This window comes from Epinephelus fuscoguttatus, linkage group LG14, assembly GCF_011397635.1.
Source record: "Epinephelus fuscoguttatus linkage group LG14, E.fuscoguttatus.final_Chr_v1".
Taxonomy (NCBI): Eukaryota; Metazoa; Chordata; class Actinopteri; order Perciformes; family Serranidae; genus Epinephelus; species Epinephelus fuscoguttatus.
The window spans coordinates 18,551,672-18,578,786 of NC_064765.1; the positions used below are offsets into that span (position 1 = coordinate 18,551,672).

The 27,115-nt window shown below is 42.6% G+C and overlaps 1 protein-coding gene across 4 annotated transcripts in view; it reads right to left on the reverse strand.

The window, feature by feature from the left end:
- LOC125900430 (brain-enriched guanylate kinase-associated protein) overlaps window positions 1–27,115 on the reverse strand; it is a 91,166-nt gene that overhangs the window by 54,303 nt on the left and 9,748 nt on the right. For 2 of the 4 annotated variants that reach the window (XM_049595410.1, XM_049595409.1), the window contains one exon: window positions 8,227–8,258. In XM_049595410.1, the coding sequence (XP_049451367.1) occupies window positions 8,227–8,258 (32 nt within the window). Of the gene's footprint in view, window positions 1–7,916; window positions 8,004–8,226; window positions 8,259–27,115 lie in introns of those variants that run through there. The other 2 variants (XM_049595411.1, XM_049595408.1) reach the window with 2 other exon arrangements.

Below are 27,115 nucleotides of genomic sequence, written 5' to 3' on the forward strand. Positions count from 1 at the left end.
TGCACAATTTAGTTGAAGAAATGTCAAGACGTTTTTTTAATTGGTGTATAGGCTAGACATTTTAACAACCAGAGAATGTAAAATCACTTTAGGTCTGTATAAAAATTATGTATGAAAAATAATAATATTAAAAAAGAAGTTATGTACTTCCATAGGGAGCTACTGTAAAGGGGATAAAAAAGGGGATAAAGAGCCATATGTGGCTCCAGAGCTGCAGAGCGCCTACCCACCAAAGAGAACAGTGTTTGGAACCAGCAAAGTGCATTTATTGCTGTGTTTGTGCATCTCAAAGCTGAGTGTTTTTGAGTGACATCCGCCATCTTTTACAAATCATAACCAAGTAGTTCTGTTGCCTAAACCTAACTGCGGACCCATTCTTCCTACTGACACCTTCTGCGTCAAAATACAATGCAAAAGGCTGCCTCCAGCATCATTGTAGTAACGTTTAGCAGCAAAACTTGACGAGTAGTGATGAGATCATGTTGCTATAGAATGTCCAGTGGGAAGACAAAAGACACTCAATAGTGGATAAAAAAAGGCAAAATATAGCTTCAGATTGCAGGTTGTGTTTGGGTCTCAAATATGTGGTACAAGTCCCCGTGAAGAACTCTCTGCACATACAGTGCTGGTACAGTCAGCATGGAGCCCTGGGCTAAAACACCAACTTCATCCTTTTTTCTGTGCTTCTACAATAATGTCACTGTATGAAATAAAATCTCCCAGAAATGTTTTCCTGAAAGACTGAAACATGCCCCAGAGACAGAGAGCTTTAAATCACAATTCCCTCTCAATTCAACAAGGTTTTTAAGAATTCTGAAAATGGAGACAATGTAGAGCTGAACCACTTGGTTGTCTAAAATTCCACTCTTATCTTTATCAATAACACAATGGTGTGACATTATGATCTGAAGAGGTTTCTCTCGACATTGAGCAAGTTTTTTTATGTGTGAAAGATGAAAACAATCCTTGAAACCTCTTCTGAATATTGACAAAACTTCAAAGTTGGCCTTGACTATAAAAAAACAACATGGATGCAAGTGATAGAGTCCAGATTCATCAGGTTACCTAAAATTCTAAAGATGTTTCTCCTCTCATCAATAACAACAACTCCAGCTCTCCTAAGTTTAATTTCTTTTCTAGCTCAAGGCACCACTATGAGATCTCTTTAAATCTCCACTCTTACTTTCTTTTTACAATCACTGCCTGGGTATTAAAAACTGGGGCGGTTTCAAAAAGCTGAAATTAATAAACTTGATAGAGATTTTATGTTTCATATTGCTGTATCTGTTATGTATTAACATAATGTGCCCTCTGTCTCTCCTTCTGTCTGTGTTTTTTGATATAAAGCAGACAATATTATGGCTCCAGAGCTACACAGTGCCGCAGGCCAGCAGTTCATAGTGCTCTTCACCCCTTCATAACCTTTCAAACAAGCAGCAATAGTCAGACACGGAGACAGAGAGAGTGGCGCACTGAAAAGATGACTCACACAATTTATACATTGCGTGTAAGACCACAGTCTGAGTTAAGATTTCTCCATTGTTAAAAATTGTGTCAAAGAGAGTGAGTTCAGTCCTTGCTGAGGTTGCCACGACAACACAGTCGTGACATACCTGTGCTCCCTCGCCTGGCGGAGGACAAGAAGTAATAGCCTCACAGACTGTTGAGATATAACACCATGCAGACAGAGAAGTGTTTTAAGGGTTTAACTGGGAGACAACTGATGCTGCTGATTTACTGGTTAATACCTATATTTACTGTGTATATATGATACTTAGTACTTGGTTTTTTATTCCTTATGCTTCATTTTGCATATAGTAAATGCTCATACTGTAGTATTCTAGTTTAAAACCGACCCCAGATGCAGACTGGCCAATCATAATGTAGCATCAGGCTGGCTCAGACCAGGGTCTGACAACAACACAGCTGTGCTCCATTGACTCTAATGCAGTCGTTTCAGATTTCCTTCATTTTCAGGCTGGTTTTGTGGATTTGGAGCTAAATGTTGTGCCTGGGGCACATCGTGTATTAATGATACTCGTTACCTGGAGAGGTTGGAAAAAGATATACGTTTCTTCCCTGTTCCAAAACCAAAATCAAACCCTGAAAAGTGTAGGGTTAGCTAGCTAGCTACTGAAGATATAGCCTACTGAATGTATACACATGCTGCTTTTGCTTTGTAATGATTATAACAGTGAAACAAAGACCGACCCTGCTGTACAGGAACCAGTGAAGGGAAGCAGGGGAACTTTTCTCATATTCAACCAGCTCTGTGTCATCGCATTGTGTGCAGATGAACGCTGTTTGACTTCCCCCAGAGATCCCTGCCCGTCAGGTGGTGGAGGTCTGGGTGCTGGCAGCGGCCAAACACCGTTCATCTGCACACACTGCGATGCCACACAGCTGGTTCAATATCAGCAAAGTTTCTCTTTATATTCATCGTCCTGTGTGGCGATCAGCAGTGATGTGGTGGTTCACTTTTACACTGTGATCTGTAGCCTATAGTTCGGCTTTAGCTTCTAACTATCTTTGTCTTTTTAACCTGTTGTTGCTGCTGAGTCAGTTTGACATCCTGGATATATCCTTCAAACACAGACTGTAGACCCCTCTGTCTGCTTCTCTCTGGAATCACTCTTTCATTTGTCCAAAAATATGATAATTTTTCATCAGGGAGTGACGTTCGTTACAGTGTGGGCTCCATGCTTATTGCGACAACTTGTCGGACCATCACGAAGGGGCGGGGCTTAGCGAAAGATCAATCACTGGATGGCTTACCATGAAACATAGTACTTAGACATTTCCACCCCCGTCAGGATAAACTGTAGCCTAAAAAAAACCCTCTCATTTCGCAATTTTATCAAGTCACAAATTTGATTTGTCTAATAATCTGTGACCAAATACCTGTAAAACATTCCCATCACCCTCAGCTTTACTTTAACTACAGCTGTACTCTTCAATTTCCCTGCATAGGATCAATAAGAAGTATCTTATCTGTAGTTGCCCTTAAGCTTTATGTGTAGTAAACCTAAATCAGCAGAAACATACATACTTAACTGCGAATAAGGTGAAATTTGTAGCAAACAGTTGCCTAAATACACATTTAGCAGACACGTAGTAGCATTTGTTTGAGGTCGTATTTCTGCCCGCTTGATAAATGCAAGTCCAATGTTAACTCTATTTTTAGCTCTGTATCTGGTGTCTATCAGCTCATGGGGGAAATATTTGGCTCTCTGTGTTCACCAGTGAGTTGATATCTCTGTCTGTCTGTTGCGGGCTGGAAAACAAAGACAATGAGCCAAAAGATGCTAAAAGCTTTGAAGAGTTGAGGGGAAGTGCAGATAATTACATCATGATTTCAGTGCCGTTAGGGCAATTGTCTGTGCCTCTGTGTGTTTGGTGGCAGGATTATGGGAAAACTTTGTTAAACTTGCAATATATGCACACGGCTCTCACCTTGGATGGCACTAGCAAACATGGCTGAGCTGAAAAGGCGGCAGCTCGCAATGAAGTGCAAAGATTGGCAACAGTGGTGATAGAGCAAGAAGTCTCAATGGGGGTTAGCTGACACTCACCAGGACGATGGCCCAAGGATGGGCATTGTGCTTTGGTGACGACGCTATCCCTACCCATGATGGTGGGGATGGCGTTATCAGCGGTAGCCGTTGTATGAGCACCACCGGCATTCTGCCATGGCAGATGTCTGTACTCTCCGACTGCCCTTCTAGTTCTCACTAGGTTTGGCACTGCAAGTGACTCCTTTCCAATGAGTGCAGTCATGTTGATTGTTGATATAAAAATATTGATTATAGTTGCTGTAAGAAGGTACAGTCTATGTTGACATTGCCAGTGTCCACAAAAATGTTTACATGTGCAATTTCAGTGACTGCAAAACAGCAAATTAACACACACGTCATACTCTTATCTACGAAAAAATCTTACATCCAAACATGACAGAGGATTTCATAAACTAATCATTCTAAATTCAGAGACTACTGTTTATACGACCCTGCCCCTCCACAGCATACAGTGGCACAGCTCAGCACTGCAGAGCACAAAGAGGTACAAAGGGCCACGACGACAAAATTTCGCCTTTGAAGAAAGGATCCTGCACTTTTCACCTTCCAGGCTTTTCCCCTTTATCATCACAGCCCAGATTGGACATCTGGCAATCCTCCATGCATTACACTGCAGGAGGCGTCCAGAGGTTAGTGAGCTTTGTGTGCATGTAGGCTAAACATATGGCAGCATGCACAGCCCTCCAGGGTGCAATGGAGTATTTATTGAGGTGTAATGGGTGCAATAGGTGCACAGTTTGTTCAGCATGTAGCTTGTAAGATTTCTGTGTTTGTGTTTGTTTGACAAAAAGCCTCTTGTCAGGTGAAGCAGCATGTTTTTTTTGTTGTCTTTTTTGTAGCCCGACACACAACAGAGTCCGGAGAACAAATTATTGTTGATGTAATAGAAGCAGTCTCTGAACCATGACCCTGAACAAGCAAGATCAGGGCTGAAGCTAATGCATTAATGAGCTGCAAGAACAAAGAAAGAATACATCATCAGAGCTGAAATAGCCTGTGTAGGGAGAGCGAGATCAAGTTAAAACCCACGTGCTGAAGAGCTCTATCCTCTGTATTTTATATGTGACATTAAAATGCCACTCGTCCTACTTCTCTGACATACAGCACATACATTTCGTGTTTATAAGACACTTAAGATTTACTATACGAGCGCTCCGGAGGCTTATGTTGCTCTGCTGACCCTGTCCTGTTGGCTTTGACAGAGCCTTATAAATGCTGTGTGGCAGACAGGCATATCTCCAATAGTCCAGGGAGCGATGAGGGTGGTGGGGTGGGAAGTCAAAGAGAGAAGGGGTCTTAAGACTTAGCCATGTGACTCACAGGGGTGTGAATAAGAGAATACAGATACATGTGCACACTCAAAGACAAACCCTTGGGTGTGCTCCAAGGCAGATCCCTCATCCACCACTTCCAGATGCTACAGTAGTCCACCCTCACAAATGACTCCTGCATAAATCTGTGCTTGCATCGTCCCGGAAATAATTAGACAGAAGAATGAGAGAGCAGGGAGGTGGTAAACTGCTTCGGGCTAACCTGGCGGGAGCCTTCATATGGCATCTGCTTTTGGATGCTACGTGCCTTGCTTAGGGAAATACGAGGATGAACAAACAAAGCCTCTTTAGGCATATTCCTCAAAGTCTGAGAGAAGCCCAGTGGGCTATAGTGTGATGTCTCCCAGGGGCTGGTGCAGGAGGCAAAGCGAATCATGGGTAGATACAGCTGATGAAGGTGAGCTGAAACATTTGTAAAGACCTAATTAAAAGTCACAGCAAGTCAAGTGAAGCCAATACAACTTTTTTTCCCTCTCAATGCTTTTTAATGAGCTCACTGTTTGTACTTTTTTAATCACTCTTCCGTCCTTGGTTTATGCAAAACCAAACTCGGCAGCTATGACTGTAATAGTATATGCTCTTACAGTATGTAAAGAAAGACACTTGGAGTCATTAAAACTCACTGAATTCTTTAACAGCTGGGACGAAGACTATTTTTTCTTCATGCTTACAGAAAGTCAGCCTTTAAGAGATGTAACATTTTCATCTGTCAGTAAGCAGTTATCGTTTGACTTAGAGGGTTGCGTCTGTATTTTTGGACCCTATTTCCCATGCTTTTGTGTCCAAGTGACTAAAGGAGACAACAATTTTTTAAATTAATGCCGGCAGCTGTGAAACAGGCAGCAATGTAATCCAAGGCAATAGTGAACTGTCATTCACGTCTTCTACAAGTGGTTGTTTTTGCCACTGACAGGCTCAGACAGAGAAATAAAATGTGTGTCTTTACCTTTCACCTTATCTGATCTGTTTGCTATTGTGTCTTGCCAAGTCTCAAGATCAACTAAAAGCAAAGAAAAACATTTTATTTCTCCGTAGGGATGCTTTCCATAACGTTGTCAGACACTTGTAATGCCAATCGGAGCCTGTCAGTGGCAAAAACAAGCACTTTTTAAGAGGATAGGCATCGCAGTGTGCTGTTGCTGTTATTATAAGTAGATATATATTTATAAGCAATGGACTCTAGTGTCGTCTGCTTTGTGTCGATATGAAGAGGCCAAGACTGCGGATATCGTTGGAGGCGATCTCCGTTTATTCCTGACAACTCTGACAGCAAGAGGTGAAAACGAAATCCTCTATCAATTATGACCATATTACTCGAGCAGCTCTTCCATGGAGTACAACAGCAAAAGAGTAGAGGAAAGGCGAGGACACCCCCTTTACAGGTGAGGTACCCCCAAAGGTGAACGTAGGGGTACAGAAACTGGGTATCAGACGTTCCACATATTGACTATGGAGGTCTGAGCGTGTCACGTAATAACAACTGAAACAAATTTTGTTTTATTAGTACACTTTGTCACACATATTACTGCTGTATAATTGACTCTGTTACATATAGTTTCAATTATCTACATTAAAAACGAACTGAAAAATACTGAAAATGTCATAAAAACTGACTTCATTCTCTTCTCCTTCTCTGTGCTCATCCTACTGTGCGTTCTGCATGTAAAGACTGAGTTTGTCCTGTTCTATCAGAGCGCAATGAACTCAATTTCGTTGGCATCGATCCAATTCAGCTTACAAGTAAAGAAAGTACAAGGAAAACAGCCCTTGGTGATAAGCTTTGGCTTATTATCTACAACAAGAATCATTTCAGAAAAGTGAGGAGGAGCAGAGCATGGTGTGCTGCTGGGGTTTGGTGGAGCTGATGATTTGTTTGGACAGCCTTCAAGACTTTCTAGTTTTTTTGGATTCATTTAAGCGTTTGGCTGTTGGAGTGACCGAATATTTCTGGAGAGGTTTGGTTGTATCACCAAAAAATAAATGAATGAATTACGGTTAAAATATTCTTGACAGGTTGATTAAAATGTAGTAGTTGTAAATGCCACGTACAGCACTGTAGCAAAACTTAGGATACTTTTAAGTCATGATACGTTAATTACAAGCAATCATTGTTTTTTCCTCACAAAATAATTAAAGCTCTTCCCATTGCACAGGAAGTTTGAAACTCACTTCAAAGACCTAAAGTTTCCCTCTGGACAGCACCTTATCCGAAGTGCTGTTTGCTTTAATTATGTAACAGGAAGCAGCCATCATCTCCCAAAAATCAATGTTTCCTCACTTGCTGGAGGTGAAAGCAATTAACTTTTAGATGTTATGATCATGTTATGCTGACATGCAGATTATAGAGGCCACCTAAAGGCAACATATGGAGCAAGGCTTCACGATTCGCTCCCTGAAATACGAAGCAATCAACTCATCAAGTAAAATACAACACTATGGATTTACCCTTGTCTCTTGCTCTTAATCTATACAAGGTGAGGAGTTTGGTTTAATGAGAACAACTTTCTCTCTCATGATGCGCTTGTTCAGACATAATTGCCTCTCTGTGGTATCATCTTGCCCAGCGAATGAATATGAGAGTTAATTGAGGGCTGTGAAAACATTTGCCGCCTCATTATTCTCACGCCAATAAAAATCCAAATGACAGCTGAATCGACTGAAAGGAAGAAAAAAAAAACACAACGCAGATTTACTTCAACTAAAACCAAACAGTCTTCAGCAGCCTTCACTTCTTCTGCTGCAGAGATTACGGTGACAAAAAGCTCCAGTTTACTCTAACACGCTGCACAACATGTATTCATATTCTCCAAACATACTGCACTGTTGAATGCACAGCAGTCCACCCAACCCTTTTGTGAAAGCGCTCAGACTATGCAACACATGGATAGAATGGCACCAACAGCTACTCACAACAGTCATTATTTTCATAAGTGTGGCAAAGCAACTACACACACTTATCTCAGAGCAGCAAATAAAGCCAGGCATGCACTTCTCCTCTTTCTCGCCTTACCGTTTATATGCTTTTCGCCTCATTTTCAGCAGATAAGATCACAATATTCATGTGCCTGTGCATCCCCTCAGAGCGGCATGCATTTAGAAAAAGCCTCCTCTAATTCTGACTGGAGACAGGCTGGTAGGCAGAGAGAGAGAGAGAGGGGGGGGGGGGGGGGGGGGACGGCTGAGCATTGAATGGAGCAGGAGGAGGTGTATGGGAAGAGGAGGGGTTACTGGAGTGATGGAGAGAAGGAGAAGGAGAGAGAGGTGTGGTGGTGGTGGTGTCACTGCCAGGAGCAGAGGTGGTAAAAGTGAAAGGGGCTCACCTCGTGTCATGCTGCATCTCTCCATCAGATTCCTGATAGGAAGAGAAGAAGAGAGGGTGAAATGATTAGATTTATTTATCAAGCAGATTTATCTGGCGCCGCCGCTGCCACTGCATGCTGTGGAGTGCCTCTTATCTGGTGTTTAACGAGCTCTCAGAGCGGCTACGTCTCGGCAAACAAATATATCCATTATTTCTCGCTCCCTCACATACACACATATATCAGTATTGAGAGCATTAAGTGACGGCGGGAGGAGGGAGGGAGACAGAGCAAGAAATGACAGATTAACAGTGCAAAAGAAAAATGCTGTGTGCTGCAGAAATGAAAAGAAAGTGCCCAAGGGTGAGAGGCAGACTTACATGCTGTAAGAAAAACACAAGATGAATGATAGAAAATGGAAAGTTCCAGCAGGAAAAGTAAGAAGGCAAACAAACCCGAGTAATTGAATGTATGAAAGTCAGTTCAAAACAACAGTTTAACATTATACAGTTCTTGGCTTTCTTGCTGAGAGTTAGATGAGAGGATTGATACCATTCACATGTTTTAACTTTAAAGGTCCAGTGTGTAGGATTCTGGGGTTTTTATCAACACATTCTCACTCTGACCTCGTCACATATCGCTGTTTGGTCATGGACTTTACATGTCCATATACCATGTGCAAGGTTCCCTGGGTGTGTTGGTTGTTGATGTTCTGGGACACCATGTCAAGCTCTGTCTGTCACATGCATTGTCTTCTTTCAAGATACACTTCTGTTTTCACAGGAAATTTAACATTTACATTCAGTCTCTTTCAGAATACATGCACTACATCTACATACAATGCTACAACACCACTAATTGGCGTTAGGGTTAGGGTTAGGCAGGTCCTCTTCCACGTAGACTGCCATGTTATACAGTAGCCCAGAACAGACAAATCAAACACTGACTCTAGATAGGGCTATTCCCATTTTCCAGCCACAATATTTCTCCTTAATACTTAACACATAAGAGAATTCTTAGTGCTGTAACTTCACTCCTAGATTCCAGTAAATCCTATACACTGGACTTTCAAGCCCAGTTCAGACCAAAGATTCATGACGTGACAAGCTGAAACATGCAACTACTTGCAATGCACTGTTCTGCAACGTTCTAAAAACCTACCGGTTCACACCAATGCAACTAGATGAGATGGTGTATCATCTCTATACAACTCTCTATACTTTCGTTCTGATTTCCAGCTTTTCAGGCTTATTTTGTGGCTGAATATAATTTGTAGCTTCTTAAAATATCAATGAGGATAGTGATAGTGAGATACTGGCTACAGCTGCATTTGTAGTAGTGATGAAATGGTGAAAAACAGAAACAAAACAAGCATTGATGGACTGTAGCCAATTGGCTGTAGAAACAGATGACGTGGTTTACGCCACCGATTTGACCAGCTGAGTTGCACGTGACAACATAAGCCAGCTTGAGTCAAGCTCAGACCGGCCAGTTCACACCACTGCAACTTTTCTCTGTAATGATCTAAAACAATTTTGTCTTGTCACGAATCACTGAACTGGGCTATAAGTACAAAGCTACATACCACCTACACAGCAGCCTGTTAGCTTAGCATAGCCAAAACACTGGAAATGGTTGGCCTGGCTCTGTCTATAAATAGCAAAAAAAAAAAACGGTCTACTGGCACCTCTAAACCTCACCAATGAACAGATGATATCCTTTTCTCAAAATTAAAAGTTGTGGTTTTACAAGACTTACGGGGGGCAAGCTAGCTGTTTTCGACACCCCAGGTATTACCCAGCTCGTCCACATCACTGGGCCCGTAGAGCAAATGCTCTAGAGACTTTGCAAGCCAAGTGTCTAACTTCTGCCAGCCGAGCCGGCTACTTCTGGTTTAGCCCTTCACCATTCTCGGAACCCATCAGCTGCATTCGGCTTCTGACTTCTGGCAGACAGTGATACAGCCTCTGGGGGCAGACTCCCGATTTTTTGGCATTCTGGTTTGATTTGGGTGGAGGAGGCGAATTTCCATTTCTGACTTCCGTTTATATATAAGTAAATATGCTGAACCATTGTGATGGATTCAGAGTTTGCAGTGACGCCAATTATGTTCCATCTCATTAGTTCACCGGACGGACCGTTTAACCTGGCAACAACTGCAGCCGACTCAAACGTGATTGGTCAATATCACGCGGACTACAAAGAGCCTACAACCTGAAACCAGGGCTCTTCCGCCCTTCTTCCGGAGGCAAGATCTCCGGGGTTTGCCTACAGACTCTACATTCACTGAATGTAAAATCTGTATATAGAGACTAGCCCTTCACTAACTTGAATAGGGATAAAATGATGTAATTGTGCAGCTCATCTAGACTTTTAATATGTTATCAGACCGAATTGATCAAATCCTGATAATGATATGATATGTTATGACACTCAAAGAAAATATATCTCATATTTTACACACATCTCTTTTTCAGTGTAAGTCTATTGGAAAAGTATTTTTGCACCCAGTGGAATCACATGATGGACCCAAGAGAGCTGTAGTTACACGGCTTCACCACTATGTCAAATTGGCTTCAAAGTCCGGTGTGCTTCTTAGGGGCCTCACCGAAAAAACAGCTATATAGGTCAACTGTACAACAGCTTATACTTAACTGCGTTTATTGAAAGTCGGCATCCTCTAGTGGCCATAGTAATTATTATGGGAGCAGAAGAGGAAGTGAGGTGACATAGTATAAAAAGTGACTAAGTCTGTGTAATGTTAAGATGAAAGAAGTTCCTGTAGGGTGGGCAGGAAGTGTGGTGGATAGGTTCAAACAAACACAGGACTTTCACCCAGGAGACTTGTGTTTGTGCCCCAAAGTCAACGTTGATTAAATAACAGTGTATCATAGTATGCTAGTATGTGCAGCATACTACAGCAGGGACATATGTGACATGACAGATGGGATGTGATGTTATAAAAGTACTTACTTAAAGCCAAATAATGATGTTTTTTTCTAAACCTATTCACCTAGTTTTGTTGCCTAAACCTAAACACAAAGTTTTACAATGTAATGGTAACCGTTTAACAGCGCTAAGAAAGCTTTAACACTTCAACTTTTTGGACGGTCATATGTGCTGTTTTGGATGTCAGTGGAATTGAATTTAGTCTGTTGTTTAGGTTTGAGAGAGCATTGGGAATACAAATAATGTGTGAATCTCAAAATGTATATCCCCAAACTCATTTATATAAGACAAACAACATTTAAAATATCACACAAGATGGAGGTGACACCACCTCAGTTATGCTCCATCATGTTTTCATATGTGTATCCGCGTATAGAGATGAATGTGAGAACGGGTCCTTGTTTGCACACATTCGTTTGTTACACATGAATTATGCATGACATGGATTTCACAAACGCATTTACATTTTCACTTGGGCTTAATTCTTTGGTGCAGAACCAATTACTCAATGCATTCCCTGGACCACAGTCGACATGGCGGAGCATATATGTGCAGCCAAGGTGCCAAACAAAACAAAGAATACTTTGACATTTCCACTGTAACATTACAGAGATAACTCTCCCCAATTTATGTTCCTGGACTTTTAAGAGCACAGGAAGTCAGATAATGTTTGTGTGTGTCCTTAGTGCTGCAGCAGGTTAGTGTGTGTGTGTATGTACAGGTGTTTGTGTGTGCCAAGTCGCAAGCAGTTCCAGCCAGCCTCAGGATTTATAGTGGAGAATTCAGTGAGGTACAATGAATGTCATAGGTACGTAGCTTAAACATACGGGCTGAGAGAGTGCAGTGTGTGTTTGTGGGCACGTGTCTGCTGTGCTTCATGATGTTGTGTGGAGGTTATAAACAGTGCGCGTGATACAGCAGGATGACTCATACAGCTACTGAACGAGACAACACTCAGTAATCCCCTCTGTCCATCCCTCCATCCCAGCATCCCTCTGTGAGGGGAGGGCAAGTCTAGAGAGAGCTGGAGTGAGGGAGGAGGAGTGGATCGGCATTCCTGGAAGGCATGTGTGAATGATAATATGCTGCTACAGCTCCTATGGATGTACATTCATTCAGTGAAAACTGAAAACATTTGTCTTTATTCTGCAGCTGCTTGATTGTAAAATCTGTGATAGAGAAGTGGTGACACTCGTTAATGCTAATGGGTGTGATGTTATATTTTAAATTATGATCAGCTGACAAACACACATCATTACGGAGCAACTTATAAACGGATGAATCTTATTAATGTTGAACTTCGGTGGTCAAACTTTTCATCTTACTGTACTGATGTAGAGGTGTACTCCAGGCTGCATCAGTACACTGTGACATCACTGATAGGTGTGGTTACAGGTGCAACATCTCTGACCACACCCAACTGTTAAAGCCTTTGCACAATGAGTCCAAAATTGTTGCACATCTAAAAATAAATATGACTTCACGCTGTGTCAATCCCGTTTGCAAACGGATTCTGAAACTTTTGCCTGTCATTAAAATTTTTGGAACAGGTTTGATTTTCTGCGTTTTTCGCCTTCGTCAGAGCCTTTACAGACGTTTGACCAAGAATCAATAAAGACAAGACAAAGGAACGGGGCGCACAGAATCATTTCATGACTCAGACAGCTACTTTCAACACGTCAGATAGTAATATTCAGATGGACAATGATGACGAGGAGGAGGATGTGGAGGACAGCTCCGCCCCTTCATGCAGCTGTGGTGCCAAATGAAAGACAGGAGGGATTGGTGACAGCCAGATAGGTAACCAGTGGAAGGAGGCAAAGGAGGACATGTGTCTTTTTATTTTGTCACGTATCACAAATTTGCACAATGAATAGAACAATAAAACGCATCGGAATCAGCATCCGAAAAAAAGAGACTCAGTGTGCAAAGGCCTCTACTCTGGGTGTACATTCAACTTTTCTACCACCGAGGACAGTAGCTCTGGACGTGCAGTCAGATTCCCTAAGACTCATCCATGGCAGAGCTTAACGCTGGGAGCAACCAAAGTGGTGTAAAGATTGAAAAAGTAGACAAAGTGTGGGAGAGAGGGGAGGAGGATGGGCCAAACAAAACCGGACTTTCATCCATGAGACCGCAATTCTTGTCTGTGTGAAACCGAAAGTCAGTGTCTTTTTTTTTTTTTTTGGCTTTTTGACTTTATTAGACAGGACAGTCTAAGCTTGAATGGGGTAATCAAGTCTGCGGCCACGGTGGGAAGGACTATGCTTTCGTACATGGGACACCTGCTCTACCCACTAAACAACCAGGCATCCCAAGTCAATGTTGTTTTAAAGACATGTTATGTAACGTATGTGCCTAGTTTTGTCGCCAAAATCTAAGCCTGACCGTTTAACAACATTGAAAATGTGTTACAATGTGTTTCAGCTGTGTGTCATACACAGTATTAGGCTAAAGGGTACCTTGTGTGTCACTATAAGATGCTGAGGGGTGTGGCGATATGTTGTTATTTGACAACCTGGGTATGAGAACAGGTTGATCAAACCCCAGTTAACCCATTTTTTTTAGCAATAGCCATTCAGTGTAGTTGCACTCTGTAATTCCCTCTTTATAAAGTAGTTTTCATTGTGACTGGCTGAGTTCGCTTCTTCTGCACAGATAAAAACTGCACACCCACGCACAAGGGATTCACAGGACACAATGCCTGCATGTGCTGGCTGTAATACAGAAGACAAAAGCTGGTGCATGTGCACATTTTGTATGACACATTTATCCATGAGTTTAGTTTTACTGTCAGAAAACACTGTCAACATTGTTGTCTTGATTAGTCTTATTTATTAAAACATGATGCAATGAATCCTTCAAGCCCTCTCCTTTTGTGGTTGCACTACATACAGATACATGGTTCAGTCTATTACAGGCATCTCTACATGTTTTGTAAATGTCTCTAAACTGTTTGGAGATATCGGCAGTAGAGATGTCTGTCTTCTCTGGAATATAAAGGAACTAGATGGCACTCGGCTTGAGGTGCCCAAAGTCCTAAAAAGTACATTTGAAAATCTCAGCAGTAACGTCTCTTTCCAGAAATCACGATCCGCTTACCCAAGATAATCCACAGACCTTGTTGTGAGCAGTTTCATGTAGGAACTATTTTCTTTCTAGCAAGCCCAGAGACTTATTGGTATCCACCTTGGCTGAGCTGTAACGTTAGCTAGCTCACTGGTGCTATGGTTGCTTCTGCGCGGTGAAATGGTTGGCAGGTGTAGTTCGGTAGAAAGAAAATAGTTCCTACATGAAACAGCTTACTGAGGATTATCTTGACTAAGCGAAGTGTTTTGGAAAGTTATTAAATATGAAGGTATGTGAATGTCATTGTGAATAATAATAGTAATAATATGAATGTATGATTAATCCATGGTCATGGTTTAGTATGCAGACATTTAAAGAGGCGTCTACGGATACATATTGTGCCAAGACCTTTTCTGTCGTCAGATTTGTTTTGGATTAAACATATCTTCAGGTAAGATCAACGGAAGCTCCAAGTTTGTTCTTATACTCATCAAAATAAAGAAAGACAAGAGTGAAAGTTATTCCACACCACAGGCTCACATGATACCTGGTAGGAGACTTCGCTGTAGAGCAGGGGTGTCAAACTCATTTTAGTTTACAGGCCACCTACAGTCCGATTTGATCACAGGTGGGACGGACCAGTAAAACCATTGCATAATATCCTATAAATAACAAACACCTCCAATGTTTTCCCTTTTTGGTCTACAGAAGAACATTTCAAAAAGGCTAAAATTTAAAAAACAGATGCTAAACAGCCTGTGATGTCCTCAGAAGAATAAATGCAATTTCAACAGTATGTCGACTACTCACTGTCACTACGTGTGCATTTTTCTGAACATTTCCCCTCCTGTGTAGTAATCCTTACATCACCACACCAAAAGAACTGTATTCTGGTCGGGGTGGAAAAGCCTCTGAAGCAGCATTTTACATGAAGAAAGCTGCTACTGAAACCTGGCACCTCTTAGCCTTGCATCACTATTAGGTTTGCAAGGTCATCCAGTGGGCTGGATTGGACCTTTTGACAGGCCAGTTCTGGCCCCCGGGCTGTATGTATGTATGATTGCTGTAGAGTTTTCACACCAGTTTTTTCGGTTCTTTGAGCTCCACAAGCTGCTTGCCATTTAGTTCCATTATATTCAAGATAAGGCTGACATCTCTACAGGGGATACTTCCAACACTCTGCAACTCACACTAAAATGATCTAGATGGATAAATAGCACTACAGGTAAGAGGGAGAGTATGTATTTTTGATTTGGAGGTGAACTGTCCCTTTAACCTTAATATACAGTATTGATTAAGAAAAACAAACATAAGATATTTATGTGTAATTAAACATTACTACTGCTTATTTTTATTGCATGGCATTATTGATTTTGAAATATGAAGCTGGTGTGCAATGCAAATCTGACTTTTTATCCTACTATAGAATGTGAATACTCATCACACACAGAGGGAACATGTTTTTCAACCTTGCCTGCCCTGCACACACTGAGTGCAAAGCACACTTGTCCTTTTTTTTACCCTTCTTGTCTGTCCAAGTCACTAACTGTGTGAAAAGCTGCCATACAGCAGTTTTCTCTCTTGATACCAAATGCATGCCTTTCAATGCGCACACCCACTCATCGGCTGAACAGTTGCTAGGGAGCTGACATCCACTGAAGAAATTCTAATGAGGGAGCTGTGTCCCAAACATCCCCCTGCTTCCTCCCTGCTGGACACTGGTCAAGGTCCACCCATTTAGCAGCAGAGTAATAGTACAACAGTGCAGCAGGGTGTGAGGGGTCAAAACACTGAGTGGCATTTCTAAGCCTGAGGCTCAAAAGCACCAAAAAAGATGGAGGAAAGTGTTTAAATTATTAATGTATAAGCTACCTTCACACAGGCAGCCGAGCAGGATAGAGAAATTTGTTTGAAACCCAAGCCATCTTTCTCTCTTTTACTCTGGGCTCTGAGTAAATAAGCAGTAAATAACGGTGGATGTATTTTTAATATTGCATGCCAAAGGGACCAATACTTTCCCTTTGCTATCTCTCTGTTGGATGTTTGGAGGGCAGAGAGATGCTAATGCATTTAAATGAGAAGTAATATAGACCTTTACCGTAGCACTCCGTTGAGAACATCCCGGCTATGAAAATGCACATCCAGTCAGAAAAGATTCCTTCAAACTGCAGGTCATGCTGTCACATCCAGTCTGTGTTTCCAGTAAGACTGAGGATATGTTCTGCATATGCACAACCTTCCTGTGCATGTGCAGCACAAAATCATTCACATTTCCCATTCACGTTACGTTAATCCATAATGATGTTTGCAGATTTAGTTTTCTATGGCAAGTGGGTGATGTGTCGGATGCAATTAAGCAAAACACCAAACATAAATGATTCACGTCTAATAAGTCTCAGACGAGTAACATTCCCCTAACAAGGACGAATGTGATGCAATACACTATATCAAAGCCTTAAATAAAGACTGAGTGAAATCATCAGAGGCTTGTGTAATCTTATTCACTTGGCTCCTCATTTCCAGCAATCTACTCTTACTGCATGATGAGGAAACACAGAATACAGAGAATGTATATGTTCCTCTCTTAGTAACTAAGTAACTTCTGATGTTGACGATCTGGATGTTCATGCAGTGCTGCTGCGACTTGCATGCACATCACACACTGTGCACAGGGCCTCAAGTGCTATAGTAGGCATGGAGAGAGCTAATAGTTATCAATCATAATGAACTATTTCAAATGAAGCACAACTACACTAGGCACAGCTTTACCATTATAGAAAATATGATATGAACTGAAGGCTGAACTGGAATGAGGATTTATGTAGATGGTAAATGGACTGCACTTGTGTAGCGCTTTTCTAGTCTTCTGACCACTCAAAGCGCTTTTACACTACATCTCACATCCACCCATTCACACACTGGTGGCCAAGGCTACCAAACATAGTGCCAACTGCTACTAGGTAACCATTCACACACACTCAAACACTGATGGAAGAGCCATCGGGAGCAATTTGGGGTTCAGTATCTCATCTGAGCCACAGTCACCCCCAGTGTCTATTTCTCCTCTGCCCCAGTAAGTACCGGGGACAGTGGTTTGGGCAGGCAGGTCAAAAAGTGACAAAGCAGCGGTCCTAGTAGGTTATTAATAATTTACAAAAACACTGCACGCAATAGTCCACATTCCACCTTCTACTCCAATCTGTCACACTCTCTAAAATACACACACCCACACCCTGGAGGACTCTCAGTCCTGGTCTCTGTCTGTGTCAGTGTTGCAAGTGTCAGTTATATGCAACATTAAACTATGACGGGGCAAATTAAATTCAATATTATTTTACTACTATAACTCGTACTACTACTATTGATGATTACAAAAATATCATCTTGGCATTGGGAAAGGCAAAACCCTATCAGCATTTGAGTTGAGCTTTTTATTTGTAACACAGATAATGAAAATATATTGCTTTTTCAAAAAAGATTGCACTGTGTGTGTGTGTGTGTGTGTGTGTGTGTGTGTGTGTGTGTGTGTGTGTGGGGTGTGGTGGTGGTGTTGGGGAGGCACCACAAAGTAATCAGGCTAAGGGCACCCAAATGGCCAGCAGTAGCCCTGTGTTCACAATCTCTAGCATCCCACATTGTAGTCCTTCCTGTCAACTTCTTGAAGCTATGTTGCCTGATGCCCAGAAACTATCTAAAGGCCCATTTATGCTCAATGTTAAATATGGATCCGGATACGGATGGAGCCTTCTGTCCATGCTCCGCATTCATTTCATCCGTATTTCTGCACGTTTCCATAAAGCTTACGGATACGGGCCAAATGGAGCAGTACCACTGGGGTCTGTGGGGGCAGTGTTGCTGTCACTACCTGATACGTAGCTCTAGTGAGACACGAAGAAGAAATAACAATTCAATTTCTTTCATCGGCAGTACTAGAGAAAATAATTCTCCGTCCTCCAGTCGCGATGTATTCGGCCTCACCGACCACCGCCTCCTACAACGCTGCCTCTGTTTTTGTCTTTTATGCAAGAGGTACATTATCAATATCTCCTCCACAGTCGCCATGTTTGTTTTTGAGTTTGTTGTTGTCATACACTTTTTGACGCCTCCTGGTGGATATATTGGTCTTGAGCCTTAAGGGTGCTTTCAGACCTAGAGTTGTCTTGCTTTGGTCCGAATCAGGGACTAATTTTGTCACAAAGTTGTATAATTACCTAGAGTTGGTTTGTGTTCTCACGGCAGCATTTACAAGCAGACCAGATAAAATGCCATGTGTCTTTTAGTCAAACCATATAGTTTGAAAATGAGGCGCGGCTCCAACTAGAAAACAATGTTTTGATGCATTGGATGTGCTGAATGTGCATATTAAGGCAGTACAGGAGGAGGTGCACGTTAATAATCCTCCAGGACTGAAACATGCTCATGTTTAACCCAAACAAAGTGTCATGTAACTGCAGTTGGTTCAGATCGAGGTCGGAACACGTTCTCACCACAAACGAACCGCACCACGTTTGTTTGTAACCAGACAGAGACCACCTCTTCAAGAAGGTGTCGGCCTGATTGTTTTGGTGCATACCCGAGTCGGATTGCTGTGTTCACACCTGCCCAAACAACCGCAGTTAAGGGGCAAACAAGCTGGAGTTCAATTGAACAGAGCCAAACAGGGCAGGTGTGAAAGCACCCTAATACTACAGCACCTGGCTAAATGGAATTGGCATCACCGTGTTTCTTTCTGCCAGCTTGTCCAACCTAGCAAAAGTAACCTAGGGCGGGCGCGACTCTGGAATGGTCAATTGTAGTAATCTGTTATCACTTTTCACAGTAAAGGCTTGCCAGCCTCTAGGAAGATACTTCTGACTTTCATAGCATCCAGGTTTACAGTATAGTGATCAAACTGAGTATGTTCACTACTTTCCACTAACTACACCTCTAGACAGTATGATAAATTCTTGGTTCATGCAGCCCTTGCGCTGGTTCACAGGGAGGAAGAAGCATGACTTCATGTTCTTGGCCACAAATTCCCTCCATCAGGCTAAAAGCAGCAGCTGGCAGCTTAATGTATATCAACAGACATGGTAGCAGATGGTAGTTTACACCCTTCTATTGCCAACAGAGGTGTTGAGAGAAATACGTTAGAAAGCAGAAACAGCTCGGTTAGTCCAACACTACCAACAATTCACAGGAACTATTTTCTACCAAGGATATAAAAAACTGTTTACAAGGTGTCCTGCAACCCAATCCCCCTAGAAATTACAATCATATTGGACAATTCTGCACCTCATGATTTGCATCCAGTGCCTGTATTCAGTGCCAATGCAGGGAAAAGTTTGTCTTTCATGTAGCGAGGTGGAAAGTAAAAGTGTGGAGGTGGAGGTCAGGCTGGTGGATAAGAACGTAGGACAGTTTTCATGCAGGAGATCAGGTTCGTGCCATTTTACAGGCCTCTCATCTGAAAAAAAAGAAGTATGTATTTTTTGATATATAGGCAAACCACCTGTTTAAATGTAGAGGTACTCACAGTGATATTAACAGGTCTGGGCAGTGAGGTAGATCTGTAGGACATTCTGGGAAAGCCCTCTGGCCAGCTGAAGACAGGGCAGGGGTTGCTCCGTCCACTGGAAGTTGATTTAGGAGGAGGAGGCTCGTAACTGGTAAATACAATTTTCTTTTCTCTTTCCCTCCCTCTCTCCATCCTTCTGTCTTTCTCCCAGCATGGCCTCTCCCTCCCTCTATCATTTTCCATCCCTTTCTCTATTCCTCTGTCTCTCTCCCAGGGGCTCTCTTTTCTCCTCTCCCTCTCCTTCCCTCTCTCCATCCCCAAGCTCCCATTTCTCTCCCATGGAATCCTGCTTTCCCTCTCCACCCCTCTCTCCATAACCTTCTCCGGCACTTTCTCGCTCCTCTCTTTCCCCAGGGTGCCATTAGCTACCAGTTCATCAAGTCGCCTCACTCTGTCAATGTCTGTCTCTAGATAAAGTCTCCCAGTGGAGGGCTGTGCCTGGATCTTTGTACATAGCTCCAGGTCGTGCTCTGGGTATGAGAGACTTTCCCCTTTAACTTTCCTCAACACCTCCCCGGGCTCCAAGACCTTACAGCTGGGTAATGTCTTGCTCCACTGGTGGATGGAGCTGGTAATGTCCTTTGAATCGTACTCCTTGATGGTCTGCAGGTTTGAGCTGGTTGGGCTGTACCACAAGTTTGTTGCTGATGTAGACGGTGGTGGTGGCGGTGGGTTTGTTGGTGTTGAATGTAACGTGGCTGTTAGTGATGGGTGAGTTTGGTGAGATGGGGTTGATGGCGGTGGCGGTGGAGGGGATGGGTAGCGATGTCGAAGGGTGGACTGCTGTGGAGGAGGACCACCATTAGATTTCAACACCCTGCCAGTCACCTCATTTAGAAACTGCGAAAACTTGCGCCTGTCCTCGGTCTCCTGATCCCGCTGGTGGGATGAGACTGTAGCAGCATTCTTGCTCAGGCTAGACAAGGACACACTTTGGGTTCCTGCATCTTTCCTTAACGTTGTGGAAGTCCTCTCAGGTGCACAGTCTCCTTTACTTTCAGGTTTATCAGCAGGACGTGAGAAGATAAGATTTTGGTAAATGATTTCAGGCTCAGCCACGGCAGTAGCAGACGCGTGGTCAGTGGTGCAAGACTTTCCATCTGATGCCTCATTGCTATCTTGCCTAACAGGAGTCCGTAGAAGGCAGGTGGCCCCTGAGCTCCAGCTATTAGTGTCCCAACTGCCATCATCATCACTGGAGCTGCCATTGCCGCTCTGTAGGCTGGGGCTGGTACTCCTCTCGCTGGGACTGGGGCTTGAATTGTCCAGGCTTCCCAGCGACCTCCTCTTTAACCGAGAGATCGATCCTCTCAGGCTGGATAAAGAGCCCCGGAAGCTGGGCAGAGATCCTTGGAGGCGTGGCAATGATCCTTGGAGGCAGGGAACAGACCCCTGGAGACTAGTAAGCGAACCTTTGGAGCTTGGACTGGAAGAGCTGTGAAGACTGGAAAGAGAGCCTTTGAGTAGTAAAGGAGAGGATTGGCGGCGTAGCGGTGGTTCTTCTTCATGGTCACTGTATGGTCCAGAGAAGACAGGGCAAGACGCAGTGGAAGAGCAGGAGCCACGATCCTGCCGAGTTGCGGATGTTCTGCCTCTTGGTGAGCGCCGCATAGTAGCCATGTTAGTTGCTTTCTTTCCCCTACTTCGCACAGTCTTTGGTGATCCTTTCTGGACAGATTCAAGCCTGAGACCATCGTCTGAAATGGATACACACAAGTGAACCATGTCAGGCTCAGTGCAACAGATTTCCAATGGTTTTCTGTCCTCTGGCTTTGCCCAATTTCAATTGTCTGCCCTAGTTGTCCCGGCCACCAACAGGGCACTCAAGCTGTTGCAGTGTGACACACTTTCACTGATCAAGCTCAGTACACAATGAGATCCCAAAGAGGTTAGAGCCTGATAGTCATTTGGATGTAAACCAACCTACTTTCATTACCATTCATAAGCTGACACTGTCAATTCTATTTTTTCCTTTTTAAAATAGCATTATAGATCAACAGCAGCATCACCAATGCTTTGTCTATGGGCATCGTCGGTAATGAATTTGCGTATTGACAGGGATGGCGTTGGAAAGCTGCTGTATATCCAGGTCAGAGATATTGACCACAGTTACCACGTGAGATCAGCTTTGTGGGCAGCAGGCAAGCAAAGTGGCCACAGATTGATCCGTCACACATGGTACTTTTAGTGGTTTGTTGTTGTGTTTATTATGCTGCCATGGTGCAGAGATGAAGTTACAACAGTACGTTCATTAACAAACTCGTTCCTCTAGACACACTTGATATTATTAATCTGTCACTCTTACAGTCTATTTCATCTTTGACGGAGCATCTCTGTGGAGGTGGCGTGGTGCAGAGGCAGCGTTTGTTGCCTCTTGCTCGGATGAAAAGGAGCAGATGTCACCCAGACACCTGGCCTTTAAAGATACAACTCCTATGTGAAAAAATCAGCTCTCCAGCTTAAAGGATAATACAGATCAGTCGTACTTCAAAGTACTACAGTTTTTTCCACAAACACATCGCTCTTTGAATTCTTGCACAGTTTCCTAGTTTGAGAGTCTCTTATAACAACCAGTTGATTTCTAAAATCTATATTTATCTTATAAAAATGATATAACAACATAATTTGACATATCTTGTGCTCATCCTGAAAGGCCAAAAACATCTTGTGAAGCATCTCTTGAGGATTCACAAGCCAACATGGCAATTTTGGATGTACTGAGAAGAGATGAACAACAAGGCGGAAGACAACCAAAGCTAACATGGAAACAGAACAAACAGACCCACTCAATTTGTGGCTTTCCTGACTCTTAACATCCACAATGTGACCACATTTAGGCTTTGGCAGTGCTCCAGTCTTGCGTAACCACAGAGCAGCTAATTGAATTGTTGGTGCAAAGATGAAACCTGGCCTCTATTAATAGACTGTTAATGGAAAGATCAGCATTAAAATCTAACCAATTAATTACATGCTACAGGTTGACAAAAGGATATTTTCACTCATCTGATTTTCATTCTTCAGCACTTGTGTAGGAGGATATAGAATATATCCATAGAATTCAATTTAGTTACTTGAATTTAGTTGTTAGAGGAGTTATTCTAAAATGTATTCAGCTATAAATCTATATTCAGACTGAATGGACATTTTTCTATCACTCCTTTATTCACTCTGACGTTGCCTTGTTGTCAGCTGTTTTCTGTGGGGGAAGGATATGATTTTTTTTTTGACTGACATATCAATATCAACGTTTACCTTACTCTCATTACTTTTTATAGCTTAGCATCATGGCTATACAAAAAGAAAACCACAGTAACAACATTGGTTCACTCGCCATTCTGCTCTCCATGTCCTCATTCATGTGTCCGCTGGTACAATTTCCCACAAACTGTGCAGGACTTATTACTACACAAAGGAGGGTACTCAACCAAAACAGGAAGAGGACTGGCTCACTGCGAGCGAACAGTGTGAAGCTACTCTACATGGCAGATGGCGGAACCATGGGAAAAAAAACACCTCTCAAACAGCTGTAACCTCTTTAATAAAATCTTAGAGAAAAAAAAGAGCGTTTGAAGGAGAAGTGATGATGGAGAGACAGAGCCCTGGGAAGACCAAAGTAAACCTTGGAGGGTGGAAACTGAAAAGATGAGATGTGGAGAACACGGTCATAGTAAGAGCTTTTAATAAGGTGCTGCAGCCAACGTTCTGACATGAAGCGTCTCATCACAGCCTCTGATGAAGACATGTTTTATGTTTTCTTTATCTTCTGAAAACGTATGGCAGTGCAGCCAGATGTCAGTCAAAAAAAATCAAATCCTTCTCCCACAGGAGACGACTAACAACAAGGCAAAGTCAGAGTGAATAATGAGTTATAATATAGGTTTATAGATGAACACATTGCAATTATTCTAACCACTTAATACAAGTAACTAATTTAGGTTCTACAATCCCTCTACTGGTGTTGAAGAATGAAAATCAGATGAGTGAAAACTCAACTATTATTCCTTTTTTTAACCTTTAGCATGTAATTAATTGGTTAGATTTTAATGCTGATCTTTCCATTAACAGTCTAATAATAGAGGCCAGGTTTCATCTTTGCACCATAAATGCAATTAGCTGCTCTGTGGTTACGCAAGACTGGAGCACTGCTTAGGATGCTATTGACGTCCCACTGCCAGAGCCTACATGTGGTCACAGTGTGGACGTCAAGCGCTAGAGATCCACAGACAGAGGGCATCTTGCTTCCCTTGCGCTCCTGTGCTCTCATCTTTGCACATCCTGTCTCAGAGACTCCTTCACCCTTAACCATCGAGGCACATTCAGACGTTGGAATAAACTGTTTAGTTTTCCTATTGGATGACTGAGTAATCTAAATTAAAGTTGCTACATCAGTACAACTCCATGATGCTGTTAAACACTACCTCTAAGGGGCTGTGCTTGTCTCTAAGAAATCAAATTTAAAATTCTACCGGTAGCAGCTTTAATCACAATTTGCTTATAAGCCAAGAGGTAGTCATCAATCACCAATATGCAGAGCAGCTTCCCTGTGATCCATCTTGTACCAATCTTAACACAGACTAACTTCTGCAGCAGGTTGTAGCTGAGGTAGCATTATTTTTGCCTTATGATTACGAACACAACTTAAAAGTTAACAGAAAAGGCTAAGTCATAGACAAGGTGACCCTATTTGACACTGTTTTTTTGCTTTAGAGATGTGAGTTATTTAGGGGGAAAAAAATAAATCAGCATTACTATGCCTATTTTCTATGGATGGCAGTGTTTGCCTGTCAGTCCACCACTTTGGCTCAGACTGAAATATCTATCTGTGGAATTTGGCACAGACATTTATACAGGAGCCCTGAAAAGCAGGTGAGAAAAACAAATTCTGGCGATCGATTTTCAAAGTCTGATATAAATTGTCATCTCTCTTTATGGCTCAGGAACAGGTGAAAAAACAGTTTTGTCAGGATAATTTTTCTAAATTTCTTTTTTCTACTTTTGAAAAGAGTTAGAAAGAAAAGTTTTGGAAAGAGGGCTCACCTGAAAGAAAACATGAGTGCTTTCAGTACTATTTTTTTGGCATATTATTGTAAGGCAGCAATACCTGAGCAGATCCTGAGTCCAAGACGACTTTCCCTATGGGGACAATAAAGTATATTGTATTGTATCGCTGGGGGAGAGCTACTGCCTCAAGTGAGGGACTTCAAGTACTTTAAGTACTTCAAGGGTCTTGTGCTCGAGTGAGGGTAGAATGGAGCGTGAGATGGATCGGCGGTTTGGTGCGGCTTCTGCAATGATGCAGGTGCTGCGCCGGTCAGTCATGGTGAAGAGGGAGCTGAGCCGGAAGGCGAAGCTTTCAATTTACTTGTCCATCTACGGCTCAACCCTCACCTATGGTCATAAGCTCTGGGTAGTGACCGAAAGAATAAGATCGCGGATACAAGCGGCGGAAATGAGTTTCCTCCATGGGGTTAGAGATAGGGTGAGGAGCTCGGACATCCGGAGGGAGCTCGGAGTAGAGCCGCTGCTTCTTTGCGTCTTCGCTGGTTGCTAGCACTAGCTAATGTCCGCTGACAATTGTTTTGCCTTGAGCTAAGCCCTGCCCACCCAATAATGTCATACTGTATACTAACAGTAAAAGGGTGTATAATAAAAAATAAAAAAATCTTCAAAACAAAACAAAACAAAACAAAACAAAGATAATAGTCAGACCAGAATCTTTATTCTTACGTGCCTCTCAGGGGAACTGCCTATTGGTTCGACAGCCCATTGGTTCGACATCCCATTGTTCCGACCATATTAAACTCATTGTTCCGAAGTCCATTCCGAAATCATCATGATGCCCTGTGGTTAAGGTCTGGTTAGGTTAGGTACAAAAACCACTTGGTTAGGGTCAGGAAAAGATCATGGTGTGGGTTGAAATGAAAAAGAAAGTGACAAACACATAAGCCGTGAGCCTGCTCCGCCTCAAGCCGCTCGCGGCGCACCATACGCCCGCCGTGAGCCGTTCAGCACCACGGACAGTCGGACTAATGGGAAGTCGAACCAATGACATGGACCCCCTCTCAGGGCTTCCATACATTCATGTTCCTGACTACTTTGCAGATATTTGGTTCTAAACTAATGACAACCTCAACTAATTAGCAAATATTAGCATGCTAAGCTAAGGTAGTAAACACAACAAGCATGACTGGTGAAAGATCGGCATGTTGGCATTGTCATGTGAGCATAGTAGCATTTAGTTACAGCCTCACAGAGCTGCTAGCATGGCTGTAGACTGTAAGTGTTGTTTTAATGTTGTGAAATACACAGTATTCTTTTAGACTTATCTTCACATATTATTTGGTATTTTTTCACCCTCTGTATCTAGCAGGGTCTCAGGTTAGCGAGTAAAAGTGGCCTCATTTTGACGGTTTTGAGCCAAACAAAGTTGAGCATTTCTGCTCTTTTACTGTGTCCTGACATTTAACATCCAACACCGGAGACATTCTGGTTGCCAAAACTAAAACTCAAATTCAACAGGATAATAATGATTTAATCAGATGCAGCAACGCAAGCATCCCCCAGCTCTTTGAATAATACACACTGGTTTTGCTAATAAGATCTCTGCCGACTCATCACATCCTCTGAGTATATGCTCTGATTCCCCAAAGCCTCCACAACTGAAACAAAAAGATCAGATGCCTCATTTCATCCCTTCAAGCGTCTGCCTGATGAACTCTTCAGAGATACGCTTTGACATCTTGCTAACACTTTAGATTCACAAACAGGGAAACGCTGCTTAGTATTTGGTTTTTGCTGTGCATCTCTGCCCTGTTGATTACAATACCCATGAATCAAACCTATTGACATACACACAAACTGCCTTCGGGGTGTTTAACAGTCGATTCTGGTGTTAAAAAACGACCTGGTGTTATGCACATATGTTTGGTCAGAAAGTGTTCTTCTATCCTCAGGAACAGTTTGCTCTCAAAATCAAGCAGGCACTATTTGCTCTGGTTTATATGAGTACATTGGCTTACAGTAATCTGTATTAGGACCCGCTGTGAGCATTTCTTTTGCAAACACACTCAAGCCTGCATGCATTAATACTTGCAAGTCCGTCTGCTCAGCTCAGCATGACACAATTTCCCCCCATTGCTGCAGAAGAAAAACAGCCAGCTGTGACCGTAGCAAAACTTACTCATTCAACGTTAATGCAATTTTAGCCACTTTCATTCAGTACATGCTGAGCACTCAAACAAATGGCAGATCCCCGTTTCCCCCCAGTGTCAACATTGATGTTGTCATGGAAACAGTGATTGTGATTTGGAGGCATCTATTTTTTTTCTGTCCAGC